Genomic DNA, 18,855 nt, shown 5'->3' with positions numbered 1-18,855 from the left:
AGAGAGTCGGAGAACCTCGGGTGTTTGGAAATCAAAGCAATTCTTGCCGCTTGCTATTCTCAAGTAAAGGATTTGGATGTTGAATGGTGCTCTTTTATATGTTAAAGACATTAATTAGATGCCGTTTATAAGGCGGAGATCTGAAACCATTCAGCTGCACACAATTTCAAGATCATTTGTGATTTATAAATTTCACATCTGGAAGAGAGGCATACTTTTTTCCCTGAAACACATGTACACACATTTGAGAAATGAGGCCCCAGCTATTGATTCGGGCCATATCAGCTGTCATTCCCCTATTTATCAGACAGTACACATTTTGATTAAGACAGAGGTAGAACAATTTTATTTGGTTCATCAGCAACATTGTGTACATAAATAATATACTCTCTAAGCTCATATGTGCATATGTAACATTCAACCATGTAGCATGTACAACTGTTTAGATTATGTAACAACTCTTTGAATTATAGGTCCAAATGCCTTTACCTCTCAATAACAACTTCCACTAAACTAGATTCAAGTTATATACTGTAAAGTACCCTTAAGTTCTGCTCTTATAAAATCCTTCCTATAGTGATGATTGCTAAAACTAAAACAATAGTACAGCATATATCGACAATATGTGCTTGAAATTGAAAAATAAAAAGTCCCATATTTTATAGGCACAAGTACCACAATTTTTTTTACATTACCTCAGCAATGCATTTCATTTATCTTGGAATGTAACATGTAGCTTTAATTAGGAATTTTAAGTGCATTTATATCCGATTTTGAGATTTATGTGCAATTGAAATTGTTCAATTCCAATACTATAATTTCACTGCATGATGGTGTGAGAACATGGAATGTATTTCACATAATACTACACTATTCTAAATAAACAGTAAGTTTTTGTAAGAGTAACAGTAAGAAATTTTGGAGAAATTTCATGAGCAAAAATGAATTGTCTATAGTGTATGATGCATGAAGCACAGCTCACACAGAAGTTACTTTCAAACCAGGCAGAAAGTTGGTCAATGTGACAAAATTGCACATCCAACTTGAGGAAAATTTGCATGGGGAACTTTTTCGCTCTCGCACAAAACTCCCAATCATGTGGATTCCTATTGAAAAGACTATTTCGCCCGCAAAATTTTGCCAAGCAACAAAAAAACTGCATCCTGCTGAAGGTTGTGGTAAAATTATAGTAATTGTAGGAATGATTATGTATTAATATTGGATAGTATTATTAGGAAAACCTCAATCTGGTCTTAGCTTTGGAATGCAATAAGTTAAAATTCACTGTGACTTTTTATAATGCAACTGACTTTAAAAAACAACAACACAAGAGATCAAACTGATTTCAACAAAGTAAAAAAAAGCTGCTTTTTGTAAAGCCAAAGTGCGCTTCCTTTTCCCAGGAGCACTTTGACAGACTGCATTCATTGTCTCACATATTATTATCAAATACGATCTCTGCAGTGATTACAGACCATTCAGATGTTGACATCTCTTCAAGGTGTCCTGATGTGTGGCGTAAGGTTAGCTGTGTCCACCCAGAGACGAGCGGCGGGCTAAACTCTGCGTGCTGGAACTCAGACCCCGTGTGTCTGTCAGCCTCTTGGGCTTCTGAAAAGACAAAACTAGGCGTTAATCAATCTCGATCTAATTCTTGTGAAATTATACCCTTCCATTCATCAATCAAAACTTTATGGTCACTAAATGTTTTATTTTTTATTTTTTAAAGAAAATACTTTTATTCAGCAAGTGACAGTAAAGACATTTACAAAAGATTTCTATGAATAAATTATGTTCTTTTGAACTTTCATTTATTTAAAGAACCCTGAAAAACAGTTTTCAACATTGATAATAATAAGAAATGTTTTTGGAGCACCAAATCAACATTTTGAATGATTTCTGAAGGATCATGTGACACTGAAGACTGGAGTAATGATTAAAATTATTACAAAAAACGTTTAAATGTATTAGCGCACCTCTCCTAAACAAGATTTGAGGTCCAAAATACACCCGGTGGGAAAACAGTTGAACATTTATGGTTAGGGGTCTGTTCAAATCCAAAACCAAAAGTATGATAAAACTATATGAGGATTATATGTGAAATATTTGTAAATACTTTAAAAAAAAAAATACATTCATTGAATACATAAAAAAATTATAATTTGAAAGCAAAGACTCAGCACTTACCATAGCAGCCTCTTGATTCTCTTTAAGACCCACATTAAGCACATTGAGAGAATTGGCTCTCTTCATCCTTTTTAAAAATAGAGTAGTAGTTAAAAAATTCTGCTCTGTTCTACATAAAAAGTGATGAGAACTGAACAAAAAGCAGAATATCATTACCCAGCAGCTCGAGGGGTCGTTTCTTGTGTTCCGACTCCTTTCAACTTCCGAACAAGTTTTTCGCTGCTTCGTCTTATGGATTCCCGGAGCTTAGTAAATGATCCGCTGCGCTTTAGACTTCCTAGACCATCCTACAGTAAACACACACACACACACAAAGAGGAAAATGTCAAAGAAAAAGCTATTTCTCCTTTTAAAACATATATTTGGATTGGAAACATACCTGTCTAGAGCATCCTTCCTCTGTATGTATCCAAACAGGTCGTTCGTCCCCTTTATAGAGGTGAAAATATTAATTTACTATTGGACAGGTATGTTTAATAGGCCAAACTACGGTGCATAGATAATTATCTGGAGGCAGATGTAAAATTAATTTCACCTTCCACTGAGCCGAACTCCTTCTCATGAGCACGAGTCAGAATCTCTTTATAAAGAGCCTCAGCTTGCCTGTATTTACCCTGCTTGAGGTAGCAGGAGGCCTGAGGAGCACATGAAACGGTATGTTATTTAACACGCATTATATAATACTGCTATTGTTATTAAATAACTCATTTCCAATCCTCACCAGGTTGTTCTTCGTCTTGGCCACATTGGCATCGTCAGGGCCCAGCTGGCTCTGGTAAATGTGCAGGGCACGTTCATAGTATTGCTCCACCTCCTGGTATTTGCCCTGATTCTGGCATAGGAGGGCTAAATTATTCAGCTGCTTGGCTACATCGGGGTGATCCATCCCAAGCACCTGTCAACAGACAAATATAGACAAGATATTTAGACTAGACCAGTGGTTCTCAACCTTTCTGACTCCAAGGCCCCACAATGTCCACAACAATATTTAAAGGCCCCATGACTTTTCCAGTTGTTCTTGATTTACTGGATAAAGATAAAGGATATTTTCAAGATAGGAATCCTGGTTCTTCAAAGACAAAAAAATGTTTGTACAAACTGTACAAACCTTTCTTTCAAAAGTGGATATGATCTGACAGGTGGGATTACCATTCCTCTATTATGTCAGTACCTTTTCTCTGATCTCCAGAGCTCTTTTACACAGCGGCTCCGCCTCTTTGTACTTCCCCCTTTTTCCATACAACACGGCCAGATTATTCAGAGTAGCTGCCACCTACAAACACAAACACATAAATTCAAGGAAAGGGAAATAAGAATTTTTTGACTTCCTAAAGAAATCAAACAGTACATACTGCTGGATGGTCCATGCCTAACGTCTTCTCACGGATGGCCAATGCATCATTCAGGAGATTGGCAGCTTCCTTGTATTTGTTCTGATCCCTTTAAAGCAACATATTAATAATAATTATTTAATAAGCTTATCATTTAAACACAACTTAATATTGATTCTGTAAAATGATAATTATTTGATGTTCCATATAACTGACCTGTACACTAAAGCCAGGATATTGAGCATGGTAGCAACATCTGGGTGGCTGTGGCCCGAGGATTTCTCCAGGTCCTCCAGAGCTTGCTTGCAGAGTGGCACGGCCACCTCGTAGCGGCCCTGAGAGGCGTACTGGATCACCAGGTTGTGGAGCGTTCGCAGTCGGGCAGGGATCTCATATCCTCCCTGCTGGGCAGCGGCGGCGGCACTACTGTGTGGCCGAGACACTGCAAATACAAGAGCTGCGCTGAGATCAATATTCAAATCCATATTGTGACATTTCTCAATTTCCTCTACCCTTATCGAAATAAAAAAGGGCAATCTTTCAGAAGTTTAAATTTAATGTGAGGGTTCTACTAAACCGTCCTAACTGTGCTTGAAATCAAACACCACACTAAACCTAGCTTACTCTAACCTAACAGCTGACATGGCATAAACTCTGAAAACAAATGTGTAAAGGAGCAGCTGTGGTCTGTGAGGGATGATGTACTGTGTGATTGCTCCTCTTCTTCAGAAGGAAAGAGATCATCAAGGGATTCCTTCCCTGAAGAAGCATCTTTATCCTCCTGTAACAAACAAACATGAACATGTCATGATATATTTCGGAAAGCCTTTAGACCAGTGGTTCTCAACCATGGTGTCAGGGCCCACAAGGGGGCTTCAGCACACTTCCAAAATCACTTTCAAATAATAAATGATTATCAAAATGTTAAAATCATCCAATTCTAATTGAAATTAAAATGCTAAAAAACTAACAAAGCAAGATGTAATATACATTCATATTTCTTTTTCTTATTTGTTCTTATTGAAGAACATGCAGTTCTTAAAATCACTTTTCCAGGTCTAGAAACCACACTTATAAAGTTATAAAATACTTCCAAAAAATATTAATACAACTTTCTTTTATTTTAACCATTTAAGTCACCTTGAGGCACCTAGTTGAGATACTGGATTATACAACTTGATTTGAATCTATTGATTGAGCCATCAAATGTATATCTTATGCTTATTATTCTGGTAAAAATAAACATTTAATTTAGACGAGATGTTTAAAGGTATATAAATAAGTGCTGTTATGTACACTAGATTTTCAAAAGTTGAAAAATGCAATCATATTTCTTTTTTCTTATTGAAGAACATACAGTTCTTAAAATCACAAAAAGAATCATGGCTAATCAATTCGATACATCAATACTCCTCAGTTTTTGTGAACAAAAAAGTAGCTGTCATAATTACAGTAGAAATGCAGAAACAATCTTTGCCTATATGGAGGTCTTCGTCAAAAAGTTGCGTGTTTCTTTAACTTTGGGTACACTTATGTCCCAGGGGTTGATTTTTACTAAAACTAATAGATTTCAACTTTTTCTTTTTGTTATAGCAAGGCCAAACTGACTTGTAACCAGTGCTTTGTCATACCATGCATTTATTATTTGCTACTTTTCAAATGCCTTTTTATATGGATATTATTTGTTTTAGCATTGTCCCAAACCCTTGTCCCAGAATTTTGATAAAATATGAAAATCCCTCATAAACATATGAATTACATTACATGTTTAAAATGATAATTTTGATCATCTTTTAATCTATAATTTGTTGATAATCCCCCCAAAAAGTGACCATAACTATACAAATAAATATAATTTATATCACTTACACTGCTGTGTGCTGGTTAATTCGCAACATAAAAAATAAAAAATATGCCTAAGATGAAATAGGAGATGTAATGTGTGAAGATAAAGATAAAAAAATAAAGATAAATATTACTTGTGAGCAGAATATTGTTATTATCATTACCAATCAATCTGTAATTGTCAAATTATTCAAGAAGTGTGAAATTATTTAATTGTGGTAATTTGAGATGCATAAAATGCTTAGCAAGACAAAGGAGTCTGCCATTTTATTAAAGGCACACTATGCAGTTTCTGTTTTTCTCAAACAGCGACCCCTAGAGTCGCTGTGGAGTACTTGTATTTAACGTTACTGTCGTAAATACCACTCACGCAGAGCCGTCGTTTTCTTTTCCTTGACTCTTCCGACCGCGCTTTCTTCGTCGACTCTGCCATGATTAACGTCTGAAATGCATGCTAGTGTCTTCCATAGAGGCTGCTTCATATGTTGATGATGTATGTGACGTTGTGCTGTAAAGCAAGTCGTGATTCTCGCGAGATTTGTCAGGATTTGATGACCTCTCAAACCTGCATTGCTGGTTTTGTCAGCGGCGTCCCCCCCGCTTTGCTATCGGGATGATTCGCCCTAATTTGAGTTCGTTTACCATCGAAATGATTTCAAAGCTGTTATATTAAGGTACACATCTTGCATAGTGTGCCTTTAATATTTAAAAAAGTAATTTCCACCACAGAATGCTATTAAATACAACTTGAGATGTGGTGTAAATGACACTGTGGTGGGAATTGTTTTATTAATGTTTGTTTAATTATTATCAGGAAACATGACTGAGCACACAACAATAGAACCACAAAGCTAGTCTGGAACAAAATGTTTAGCCTAAGAACCTAATATTAACTGTATGAATGTTTTGAAGATGAACCCTTACCAGTGGCGGCTCTTCGTGGTCGTACTTGCGGATGCTGCTCATGAACTGCAGGTGTCTGTTCTGCTCCTCTAAAGTAACCACTTCCTGTTCCCGCTCCTGTAGCTGCAGCTGGGCCCGGGCCAGCTCATCCCTCAGCCACTGGTTCTCCTGGCACAACCTCCGCACCTGAGCACGCAACTTCTGCTTCTCTGCCTCCAAGGAGCCCAGGTGTGCTGACAGCGCCATCATTACCTGGATGAGCGGGAAACAGACAGCTAAGGGTGAGTGGAAATGCTCTTAGCGTGACAGATGAATGAAGATGACTGCGTCGCTCACTTGTGCCTCTCCTAGGCCCAGCTCAATCCTCTCCAGAGACTCTAAAATGATGCTGGTCTTCTCCTGCTCCAGACTGCCGCTCTCGCTGGACTTCTGGCTCTGGAGCGTGTCCTGCAGGCTGTCCAGCAGCGTGCGGTTCTCTCCACGCAAAGCTTCCAGCCCTGCGATGACCTGCTGGGTGCTGCATATGATTTCCTCCCCTGACAACATGTCTGACCTCAGTACCTGGAGAGGAAAATATGTATTTGGTATTAATGTGCATTTACTGTGAAAATTGAGCATGATTCTAAGGACCTTTTCGTATGCAGAAATGCATTATAACTTTCCTACTAAAATGATGGAAATTATTTAAAGGGGGGAAATTAACAAATAGTTCAAACTTTCTTACATGAGGAGAAGGGTCACATTTACACTGCTGTTCAAAAGATGTTTTTTTTAAGAAATTAATACTTTTATTCAGCAAGAATGCATTAAAATACAAACGATTTTTATTTCAAATAAATGCTGTTCTTTTAAACTTTCTATTAATCAAAAAATCATGAAAACCTGCATCCCAGTTTCCACAAAAATATTAAGCCGTTTTAACACTGATAATAATTAGAAAAGCGTATTAGAATGATTTTTGAAGGATCATGTGACACTGAAGACTGGAGTAATGATGCTGAAAATTCAGCTTTGCCATCACAGGAATAAGTTAGATTTTTAAATATATTCAAATAGAAAACAATCATTTTAAATTGTAATAATATTTCACAATATTACTTTTTTTTTTACTGTATTTTTGATCACGGTGAGTATGAGAGACTTCCCAACCATTAACTTTTGAAGTATCCAAATGGTGTACACGCAAATTATTAATCTACATTTGTGTGTAAATTGTGTGCCCTTTTTTACAACTTCAAGTCAGAAGGTCAAAATAAATACTTTTATAGTGTATTTCCACAGCATATTTTATAGAGGCTGCTACACTTACTTCGGCTACATACATTTACGCAGACATCACTGTTAAAATGTACACTGTAAATAAATAAACACTGCTACGAAATATCACAGGTGATTTGTCAGCCAGAAAATCGTCTGAAAAATGTGTAGACACAAGCAACTACTAAACAAGCATTTGAGGGTCACAGGTAACATTACATGGATAAAACACAGTATAGAATATCAGAAACTGACCTTAATTCACAATCTCCTTAGGCAGCAAAGAAAGAAAAAGCTTCATAATAAAAAGGCATTCTCTGATGGGAAAAGAATTAAAAGTAACTGCACAGGCAAAACAGCACTGTATGTGTGATATGTTCAGATGGGCAATACACATGTTTTTCAGGAAGCACCAAAGAATACAACTGGGCCTATTTTAGTTTTAAGGGAATGAGAGCTGAGACCCATTATAGCCTTAAAAGACTGAAGTGAAGTGTAGTGTAGTGAAGCTTCTTTGCCTCCCCAACAAGATGAAAACAAGCAGAAGGGTTACTAGGTAAGAATCAGTTTACATGTAGGAACAAAGATCCCTCTGGGGAGGGAAAGGCCTGAGATAATGTTTACGCCAGACTGATGAGGTCATCATACACGGGATACATGCTTTTAACGGTGATTAATTGAGAAAATAACAAAACGATGATAAATGATAAATTAGGTTTAAAGGGTGGAGTGGACTAACAGCAAACTTTCAGCTGTTGAAAAAGCTCTTTTGTTCTGATTTGTTTGAAATTACATTGCATACCCTATTTTATGATGCAGTTCAACACTTAAATGATTCCCCTCCAAAATATGTGTCATTATTTATTCACCCTCATGTCATTTCAAACTGTGGAATACAAAAAGAGAAATTTTGAACATTGTGCTGGTCGCTCTTTCTCATGCAATTATTATTGCAAGGTTTCAAGACTCCAAAAGGATGCAAGTCCATCATAAGTGTCATAATGTTTGTTCATATGACTAGTGTGCTATATATTCCATGTCATCTAATTCAGAATAACAGCGAATAACAAACGAGTTATTCAGTTAAACAAAATTTCAGTCTGTTTGTTATAAAAGCTATTGTATGGCTTCAGAAGACAGAACAAGAGTCATATTTTGTCATTTTAGAGGTTGACAAACCCAATCATTGTTTACTTTCAGTGTAGTGAAAAGAATGGCTAAAATATCATGGAAGAAAGAACATCATACCAGTTTGGATTGACAGGAGGTTGGGCAAATAATGACAAAAATTGTATCTATTGGATTTGACTTTTGAATACTATAGTATTACTAAGTATATTTATATTTAAATAGTCTATATAAATTAAATATATATATATACACATATAAGATATATATGTAGCCTGCCTACCTAGTATATATAACGAGAGTGTAACAGTCTATTAAACCGCACAGTAAAGCTGTTTATTTTCCCAGCTCATTAAAAGAGACTATCGGTCAGTGAGCGTCAAGTCAACAGCTGATATTTATTTACCTGCAATAACTCGGACAAGTGTCCGCGACGCGTCCCAACTTTACAGCCAGACAATTCCGACTAAAATATTCCACATCACATCTTTATTTCCTCGATGTTGTGGCGATAAATGAGTACAGCCTCCGTCGCGGTCATTCATTTACCTGTTGTTGCGTCGCAGACAGGCTGAATTAACAGTGCTTACCTGATCCGTCAGTTCACACCATGTACGGCGGCTGCGCGTGACCACACAGAGCGAGGCCACCTATCTGTGACACTCTGAACTGCGTCTGACTGAGCAGCAGCAGCATATTTTATTTAAATCTCGTTTTATTATATTTTTGTTATCAGTAATGTATAGCCTATTCATATTTTGTGTTACATTTCGTTTTTTTTTTTGTGTGTGAACCACATCTGCCAGTTTTTAGTACTGTAAATTTAACGAGTCAGTGTACGTAAATATTTCAGTTATGATTCCAAAGCCTCACATTGCAAGTAATGTTTAATTAGATCGATTTGATTGGTTTGTTAATGACAACATTAGTGAGGCAGCCCACTGGTGAAAATAACAAAATATAAAAACTAAACAAAAACTATAGGTAGGCCTATATAATAATGATAAATATTGATGATGACAAGCCGTCGAGGTAGAGTTGCTTTTTCCCTCAATGCTTGGCAACAAAAACATAAAACAATGCTTACAAAGTAAATGCCTGTGTAAATCTATTTGTTACATCACACAGTCACAAATCAGTCTAAACAAACTGGACATGCATAGTCTTTCTGTGACGCCACATTGGCAAAGTTTCAATAAAGCCGCTTAGGGTGAGTTGGGGTAAGAGGGTGGGGGTGTTGTCTGGGTGTGTAAAATAAGCAGCATTAGCCTCGGACCCATCAGACGGGCTTAACTTAATGATAGGAACCGTACAGATCAGGATGCATATTGGAAGCGAGTTGAGTTTAACATACGAACTTATCAAAATAAGACTGTGCAGAGTTGAGAGTGAGGAAAGGGAGGGATCAACTCATTCAGAATGTGAAAGACAAAGAAAAAAGGCTGATAGCAGCACTTTGCTGCATGGAAAGAGTAAAACCAGAGTGCGATTTAGTAAGAAAAATGAGTCGAGGGATGTAAAGAGGAAGGAGCGTGATGCCGATGGAGCAACTGTGGGCAGATATATGAGACTGGAGTGATTAATGGTTCAGCTGCTAGAGGAGCTGGGGGCAAATCTACTCCCAATAAGGGCAGCTAGGCTGGGCCAGTGCAGTGCAATGTTCTCAAATGGGGAAAGAGCTAATCTATATCTCTAAATTTGATGAGGCCAAAGTCAATAGAACCACTAAAACTCATTTTTATCTCTCCGCTCACTCTGTTGTGTCAGCTCAACCACACTTTTATGTCTTAATGATGTGAGGACACTAGACAGTGTCTGAAATTGTCAGTAAAATGCAAATTCAAGACATATAACAAATTCAGCAATGCCTTTCCAAATATTATTCCCCAACAACATGAACAAACAATTACAATTCTATTACCTCCAAACAGAAATATGTAGTTATAGACTTACAAAGTAGCAGTAGGGATGTATTGTTACTAATTTTTTTTTTTACAATTGAATAGATCATTGATAATTCTGATGTCATTTAGTTTCACAGTGGCTAATAAATGGCACATTATTGGGGGGAAAATAACCAATGATTTTTCTCTGAAAACATTTTGTGTGTAATGGCCAGCTACTCATATCTTATGGCTGTAAAAACAGCTCTATACAACATAGAATATTATTTTTATATTCACATTTATGTGTAATAATATATAAAATGATTAATAATAACGTGTAATATTATTGTCAGGATATACACAGGCACAGGAAAGAGAGAGGTAGAACTTGAGAACACAATGGTAAGTTTATTTATAAAGGCATCAGGATCACGGCAAGTGAGGAGTGATGGTAGAACAGAGGATTGAAAGACCGAATGATAGAGTAACTGTGGTTTTCTTAGGCAGGAGATAATTTGCACACACATACACAAGGGAGCAGACGAGACGAGGATCACGGAGAGGAATACCAGTAGACGACTTGGAGATTAACGTTGGAGATTGTGGAATCACAGATATGTTTCACAAGGTATCGAGGTAAGTGATAGTCTGTAGTCGAGGCCAGACAGAAACTGTGTGTGTGCTTTATAGTGGGTTTGATTGGCAAACTGATGAGGGACAGGTGCACTTGGAAATGTGCAGGGGAAATGTGACAGGAAAAACTTAACATTTATATTATATTATTATCTATTAATAAAATATAATATTAATAATAATATACAATATAATATATTCACAGTTTTTGTACTGCTCAACTGCAAGACACCTCCTCATAAAAGAGTTGATTTAGTCAACTTGAGTACTTGAGACAAATATGAAGAAACCATTATTTTTAAAGAACTGTCAGAGTGCAACAGGGATGCAAAAAAATGCATAAACAATTTTAGAAAAGAAATCTACATATAAATAAATATAATAGATTTTTTTTTATAATTCTTTATAATAAATTCAAATATAATGATAATGAATACAGATATACAAATTGGCTGATATTGCAATGAAAAATTAACATTTAAAAATGTCTGAAATTTATTTTGCAATAAAAATATCAATTAATGTGACTAATAGTACAGTTTCTTTTAATTTGACCAATAGTCAGTCATGAGGACACAAACTGTGCAGATGTTTCCTAAGAATGAGGCGCTATGTATTTGTTTTAGAATGAGAAGTTTCGATTGAATGAAGCTTTTGTCTACAGGTTATGGAGAGCAGTGCTAAGCACAGAGAATGCAATGAAGATGTCTGCGTGAAGCCCCTCCACACCTCAGGTGATTCTGCTGTTATAGCTGTGCTTTCAAGGAGGAGTTCTGTAACAGCTCATGTACTGGTACAAGTCGATGGGTATCTGTGGGTAAGTTTATGGATTGATTGTATAGATGTGGGAGATGTAATGCTATACAGAGCCAAAGTATCAGTACATGAATCAAATGCTCAATGACCTTTTCACTGACAGTAAAAGCAAAGCGAGAACATATCTGGCACATTAGCGCTAAACCATGTGACTCGATGCTATCCAGCAATGTTTATTTTCAAAAAGAGTTACAGACCCGTACTGCTGTACTAGAAAAACATAACACGTGCGGGACATCGAAAATGCATTTCACATGTATAAATACATTTTGTTTATGGTCACTCTAGATTCTGGGGGCAGAGGTCAGTGGATAGGCAGAGGGAGGGACGGACAAACGGAGGGACTCATAACTGAGTCAGTGCAATTCAATCTGGCGAGATGGCATGGGGAAAGAGACAACCTTGCAACCTAGCACTAATTTAGTGCCTGTGAGCCAGTTGACCAACTCTGATTTCAACGGAAGAGATTGCAGCGGATGTGCATGAAGGTGCACAAAATACTCTCAAAACTATGAGCTACACTGACAGTAAAAGCAAAGCAAGAACATATCTGGCACCTTTGTGCTAAACCATGTGATCACTGCTGCACTAGAAAAACACACCACATGTGGAGCATCATAGTTGCATCTTATGTGCATAAATGCATTTTGATAACGATTGATTACGATTACATTGAGATCAGGTTTATCTGACCCCCAAAGTCAGATAAACATAAATTAAGCTACTTTGGGGCCAAATTTGAGTTTGTAGTTATTGATACTTGAACTTTTATGATAAACTGATTTCCTGTAATTAAAGAAAAAATTAGTTTGATCCTTTTTTATTTCAATAAAGTGGGTTGAATGGTTGAGATTGCCGAATGCACTCAACACTACAGACTGTGTAAAAATTTATAAAATGTTATGAGATTAATTACTTGTCTTCCCACCATGCGTTAGAAGGGATCCAAATGGGGAAAATCATGTTTTAACAGGATAGAAAACAGCTATGCTTTTGGTCATTGAAATGAGTTAATAATTACAAATGTTTTATGACAATTAATTCACTATAATGTTAATGAATTATATCAAAATGATGAGATTGTTGCATGATTTTGATTGTTGGATACAGTCAAGAAAGTCAAGCCGGGCCAAAATCACCATTTTACAGTACAGACGTGTTTAAAACTAGCTTGCTTAATTTGATGTGTTTTTTAGCAACAACAAAAAAAGTCATGGGACACCATTTTTTTGCCTGTTTGTAGAAAGTGAAATATATAAAGGTCTTATCTGCATCAGTCCAGCACCTTGGTCATGGGGTCATGGGACACACGTCCCACCTCTGCTACTTATGTAAGATCAATTGGAATAAAACTTGCTGTCTGTTAATACCAGACTGTGGCTCAATTACGTCTCTCATTACATCTGCCTGGGCTCCAGCAGCTTGTTGCTGTCTGCTAATTCGAATGTTGGGTTGGCTGGGTTAAACTGTTAACTTTTCAAACCTGAAGTGGTGACCAAACAGAATTTGAATATGAATTTCACATGTAATTGAGTTTGAAAGCATGTGCATCGTACAATCCTGAAATACAACAGCTATGGAATGGCAAGAGACCATCATACACATTCGGCTAAATATATCTCACGGTAATCAGCTGACTGAGTTATATAACAATGTGCAAACAGGTATTGACAAGTGCAACAAACTAAAATTTGCAAGGCATTTATTATCAATGAGGTTCATTATCTTTTATAGTCACAGATAAAAAAGAACAGTTGTTTTCAGAACAATTTCTAATTTAAGACTAAAGTTTACCAAGCTTGTTAAGTGTGGCTATATTTTTGACACAGACCTTTCAGAGGTCGTGCCCTACGCATGGGGTCAAAAGAAGGTGCCTTTATAACCCTTATGCATACCTTCAGTCCAAAAAGCTGTGGAGAACCCTAGGCCTAATGTTTAGAAGGTCCTCTACGTCAAATCACTCTAACCCTTCTAAAAATGTTGCAAGCATTTCCCTAGAAGTTTGCAACCAAGATGCAGTTTTACAGTGCATGTAGAGATGATACTCTGCATGTAGATTTTACAGCGACCCCGACCCCCTATAATTTCCTAAAAGACATATGCGAATGCTGTTATGAGATAAGGGGGTTTTCTCTGTTCATGGGGACCCCCACACACCCTGTTATGCCCACTCTCTCATGGCAGGTGGTAACGCTGTTCTGTGACTGTCCTCTCTGTCTGCTAGGCATGCTATGGTGTTGGATGCATGGCTGCTACTAATTTTGGAGCAGACTGTGAGCTTGAGTTTTTTCCTTTCCTCTTTTAACCCTTCATTTCTCCACCAAATCCAAAGGCTCTCCTGCACTATAGCAGACAAAACTCAATGCTTTTTAAAATTGGACAGATTTGGTCATATAGACTTTTGACGTAACATTTTGATATTTTTTGTGCTTATTTTCATATTAAGTAAACCTGAGGTAAAAACAAAATGTTTAGATCACATCGGTGTCTAGATACAAATAAGATCTGGCAGAAAAGCAAGAAGGGGATAATGGTTAAACTAATTTTGTCACATTGGGACACATAGCAGGGGTGCAACTGTGAAACTGGACACTGGGTATTAATAGCGTAGGGGGGATGGTTGAGTTTTGTCCTCTTCTATCTACACACTTTCACAAACCCATCTCTTCACTTATGTTATAGAGTTTTTTTTTTTTTTTCTCCACAGGGTTCCTAAACTTTCTGCCCATATGTCATATGCTCAGTCATGTGCCCTTAAAGCATTTACCAGGGTGGGAACCACTAATGAACCAATGGATGCACACTGGAGTTTTACTTACACAAACTCCAGAGTGTTTTCTGGTTTGTTCCAACAACTTCAGGCTGTGGATGTTTCTGTATGCAGCTGCCTTCTGACTTCACTGCAATGAAGTAGTAGTAGTTTTATTTTAATAGTCTTTCCCAGTCACTTTACAATAAGAATATTTACATACAGTACATAACAACTTAGTGCAATAATAGCAATATTGAGAAAAAGATAACTTAGAGTTTTTACAAAAATGTTGTCTACACATATTCTATTGAGACCAGTCAATAAGTCTTTAAAATAATGCCATAATCACAGTTTGTATATTGCATGCAAAGGTTTTAAGCAGTAGAGCTCACTAACTGGACACTGAGAACACTAGTGTGTACAGTACAGACTGTCTTCACCTCAAGGGACACATGATGCCTTCTCTTACGTTCTCTAAGTATATATTACAAGACATGGATGAATACAGGGCCAACTACTATTTTAATGAGAACAATCATTAATGTAGACTTTTTCATAAGTAAACAGTATTTTATAAAAGTGCAAATACCATAAGGCTATTTTAACTCGTACATTCACAGCAACAATGAATATTATGATTCATTTTAGTGGGTTTTGTTAAAAAAAAATTCACAATTTCCTTCGGAAAACGGATTAAGTACCAAAGACAGTTTTAGGCCTAAACACAACAGTAAGTTATAACTAATCCATTATAATTCATTAAAATGAGTAAATAAACCATGTTTTTGTGCTTCTGCAGTGCCTTCGAATTTATTTCATAACACGGGGGAACAGGCCACTGTGAGGGGGTGAGGACAGCTGTCTGCCCGTCTCGGGTGTTGTGATGCAGCTTCTTTCCTTTTAGAACCTGAAACCCCTATCAAGGAGTGCAGCTGTCCAATCAGGTTAAAGCCTGCATGAGCTGGGCAGCCAATGGGCAACAAACACTGAAGTATATAAACCAAGGTCTGACATCTTGCAAAGTTGGGCAACCCCTACATTGGCTTGGTGAACAGGATCTGATCCCAAGGACTGTTACCTTTTCTCCCATACAGGTAAAGTAAGTTACGGTTCAGAGATTTTACAAGGGTGGGAATAAGGGGTACTTGATTAAACACGATAAACTTCAGAAAAAAAGAACACAATAAATTGGGGCTTTCAGTTTGGTTCAAATTATTCAAATCACATTCCTGTTCCTCATGCACTGGATTCTTGTGGAATTACTTTATCTTGATTGTTGGAATGTTAAAAATGTTCATATTTTTTTAAGCTGCTTTGCTTTTTGAAGCATAACTAGGTCTGCAGAAAGCTTGTCCTTGCCTGATAAGCTTCAGAGTCATAATGCATTGGGAAGCTATAAGAGAGCAGTCTGGAGTAGATATGCTGTCTGTGGCAGGAATGATCTGTGTGTTTGACACCTGTTGTACTTTAGTGCAAGGTCATGCCATCTGGGGTTCATAGCTGATGCATTTTACTCAAGTCTATTTATAATGCCTCAGACATTTAATTCTTTTTATATGCAACTATATGCAAAATCTGTGAATATGGACAAATAGATCAGGATGATTTATTACTCCTAAACGTGTTTTTTTATATTTTGAATTACATTTTGAAATTAGATTTCACAAAAGCTAAATTGATGTGGACATAATACTATATGGGGCCAGTGTAAATGCTCCACCCCCATCAGAAACTAGAGAGTTGAATGCTATCTGCTGTGAGTGAGTTTGCCAGCCATGCTAAAAATATCACCTGCTGTCTAATGCATATAAGCATGCAAGCTATGCAACAAACACTCCATGTAGAAATATGAGGTGCTGGTTAGAAAAAGCAACATTTTGTTACTAAGAGATTGAAGTTTACTTGTGGCACGAAATATAGTATACATTAACTGTGTCTGCAACTGCTGGCATTTTTTTTTCTGGAAACAAGTGTGGCTTATCCTTAACTAAATGCAAATTGGTAGCTGTTCGTAATTCACAATATCAATATCAGCGAGCAGGTTCCCCTTCATTCCTTTGTCCAAAGAGTAAGCTACACCATAGAGGTGTTGTAGACTTATCCTTGTCTCAAAAGCAAATTGTAGGTGCCAACTTGCCGTACTCTTGTCTTGTGGCAGATCATTGTAAAAGTGCAATCATGGCTAAGAACTGCCACAACGACTACAAGATGAAATTCAGTCTGGATGAGGAGTTCCCTGACCTTTCCCTGCACAACAACCACATGGCCAAGGTCTTGAATAAGGACATCTACACCAAACTCAGGGGCAAGTCAACTCCCAGTGGATTCACCCTGGATGACTGCATCCAGACCGGTGTGGACAACCCTGGTAAGCAGAACATGTTTGAACACATTCCCCCATAGCAGCTGATCTCTCAAAGATACCACAAGTGATGTTTTATTTGTTCTTGAAGATGTATAAATCACTTCCTTTTGTTCTCAACTCAAGGCCACCCCTTCATCATGACTGTCGGCTGTGTGGCTGGTGACGAGGAGTCTTACGAAGTCTTCAAGGAGCTGTTCGACCCCATCATTTCTGACCGTCACGGTGGTTACAAGGCCACTGACAAGCACTTGACTGACCTGAACTGGGAGAACCTGAAGGTACTCTAAAGTTCCTTATATGATCATGGCTGTTTTGCTCTTACCATGGCTGATGTTTACCTGTGTGCAGGGTGGTGATGACCTTGACCCCAACTACGTTCTGAGCAGCCGTGTGCGTACCGGCCGTAGCATCAAGGGATTCACCCTGCCGCCCCACAACAGCCGTGGTGAGCGTAGAACTGTGGAAAAGCTGTCCATTGAGGGTGAGTCTCAGTCACGTCATGTATACTGACATCTACAAAGCAACATGCCTGCTTTTACTGAAGTTCACATTGTTCCCCTCACAGCTCTGAAAAGCCTGGATGGGGAGTTCAAGGGCAAGTACTACCCTCTGAAGGACATGAGTGACAAGGAGCAGGAGCAGCTCATTGCTGACCACTTCCTGTTTGACAAGCCTGTGTCCCCACTGCTGTTGTCTGCCGGCATGGCCCGCGACTGGCCTGACGCAAGAGGCATCTATCACAATGACAACAAGACCTTCCTTGTGTGGGTGAACGAGGAGGATCACCTGCGTGTCATTTCCATGCAGAAGGGCGGCAACATGAAGGAGGTCTTCAAGAGGTTCTGCGTTGGCCTGCAGAAGGTAAATCCCATTATTTACTACCTACTTTTTGGTCATATAATGCAAAGATAAGCAACCAAAGGCCTGACCCCTTCTTATGGCAGATTGAGGATGTCTTCAAGAAGCACAACCACGGTTTCATGTGGAACGAGCATCTTGGTTACGTCCTGACCTGCCCCTCTAACTTGGGTACCGGTCTTCGTGGTGGTGTGCACGTCAAGCTGCCTAAACTCAGCACACATGCCAAATTCGCGGAGATCCTGACCAGACTGCGTCTTCAGAAGCGTGGCACAGGTGGGCTTGAAATCATTGAACATATAAAATGGCAGTGTTGCACTGAGATCATCCATATGAGTGACTCTTTGTACCTCTCTTTATCCAGGTGGTGTGGACACTGCCTCTGTCGGTGGTGTGTTTGACATCTCCAACGCTGACCGTCTGGGCTCCTCCGAGGTGAAGCAAGTGCAGATGGTAGTCGATGGTGTGAAGCTCATGGTTGAAATGGAAAAGAAACTGGAGAAGGGCGAGGCCATCGATGGCATGATCCCTGCTCAGAAGTAAAATGGCAAAAGTCCTTTTCTTTTTTTATTTGTTCTTTCATGCGGTCATGCCACCTTGACTCTTCCAAGAAACACTCCACCCCTGCTCCCTTTTTCCTACTTTTTTCCTCCTTCCTTTCTTATCGGTCGTCTTCTTTTTCATGCACTTTTCTTTATTTTCCTGTTCCTCCTGTAACATCCTGGGATCAAACTTCCACATAGCTAGAAAACCCTAGCTATGTTGTATTCACCTGAACTTTTTTTTGGTTGTACAAAGTTAATAAACGGCCCCATGTAACAATCAACCTGTTTTAAGTCTTTACATTCTTTGCATTCTTGGTTTTTACCTTCAGACACAGCTATAAACTTAATG

The 18,855-nt window shown here is 38.1% G+C and overlaps 2 protein-coding genes and 1 long non-coding RNA gene across 6 annotated transcripts; 2 read left to right on the top strand and 1 right to left on the bottom strand.

Moving 5' to 3' along the window:
• Window positions 1-317: 317 nt before the first annotated feature.
• Window positions 318-9,277, bottom strand: klc3 (kinesin light chain 3). 4 transcript variants are annotated; one of them, XM_082178797.1, is made up of 14 exons: window positions 9,058-9,277; window positions 7,779-7,840; window positions 6,603-6,827; window positions 6,288-6,518; window positions 4,224-4,299; window positions 3,735-3,960; window positions 3,540-3,627; window positions 3,359-3,460; window positions 2,909-3,082; window positions 2,723-2,822; window positions 2,567-2,616; window positions 2,344-2,474; window positions 2,188-2,254; window positions 318-1,611 (listed from the first exon to the last, which is right to left on the bottom strand). In XM_082178797.1, exons 3-14 carry the CDS (start codon window positions 6,810-6,812, stop codon window positions 1,525-1,527), a joined length of 1,542 nt encoding a protein of 513 aa, XP_082034923.1. In that variant the 5' UTR covers window positions 6,813-6,827; window positions 7,779-7,840; window positions 9,058-9,277; the 3' UTR covers window positions 318-1,524. The 4 variants fall into 4 exon arrangements, with proteins under 4 accessions (XP_082034923.1, XP_082034925.1, XP_082034926.1 ...); XM_082178799.1 differs by having other exon boundaries at window positions 7,779-7,794; XM_082178800.1 differs by lacking the exon at window positions 7,779-7,840.
• Window positions 9,278-11,027: 1,750 nt separating this feature from the next.
• On the top strand, window positions 11,028-12,923 carry LOC309505420. The gene is made up of 3 exons (XR_014208434.1): window positions 11,028-11,173; window positions 11,835-11,987; window positions 12,275-12,923. It is a non-coding gene; the product is annotated as an uncharacterized lncRNA (long non-coding RNA).
• Window positions 12,924-15,676: 2,753 nt separating this feature from the next.
• Window positions 15,677-18,787, top strand: ckmb (creatine kinase, muscle b). The gene is made up of 7 exons (XM_082178783.1): window positions 15,677-15,832; window positions 16,897-17,106; window positions 17,227-17,381; window positions 17,452-17,584; window positions 17,669-17,964; window positions 18,048-18,237; window positions 18,326-18,787. The coding sequence occupies exons 2-7, from the start codon at window positions 16,917-16,919 to the stop codon at window positions 18,502-18,504; spliced, it is 1,143 nt and encodes a 380-aa protein (XP_082034909.1). The 5' UTR covers window positions 15,677-15,832; window positions 16,897-16,916; the 3' UTR covers window positions 18,505-18,787.
• The last annotated feature ends 68 nt before the right edge of the window (window positions 18,788-18,855 follow it).

Source organism: Leuciscus leuciscus (genome assembly GCF_965113295.1).
Source record: "Leuciscus leuciscus genome assembly, chromosome: 9".
NCBI classification, from domain to species: Eukaryota; Metazoa; Chordata; class Actinopteri; order Cypriniformes; family Leuciscidae; genus Leuciscus; species Leuciscus leuciscus.
This window is presented reverse-complemented; position numbering and strand designations above follow the sequence as displayed.

Coding starts and splice junctions, on each gene's coding strand:
- klc3 (XM_082178797.1), bottom strand. CDS start 6,812: ATGTTGTCAGGGGAGGAAATCATATGCAGCACCCAGCAGGTCATCGCA. Junction 3,628..3,734: donor ATCCTGGCTTTAGTGTACAG/GTCAGTTATATG, acceptor GTTGCTTTAAAG/GGATCAGAACAAATACAAGG. Junction 2,617..2,722: donor GGAGTTCGGCTCAGTGGAAG/GTGAAATTAATT, acceptor ACCTCTATAAAG/GGGACGAACGACCTGTTTGG.
- ckmb (XM_082178783.1), top strand. CDS start 16,917: ATGGCTAAGAACTGCCACAACGACTACAAGATGAAATTCAGTCTGGAT. Junction 17,382..17,451: donor TGAACTGGGAGAACCTGAAG/GTACTCTAAAGT, acceptor ACCTGTGTGCAG/GGTGGTGATGACCTTGACCC. Junction 17,585..17,668: donor GGAAAAGCTGTCCATTGAGG/GTGAGTCTCAGT, acceptor TTCCCCTCACAG/CTCTGAAAAGCCTGGATGGG.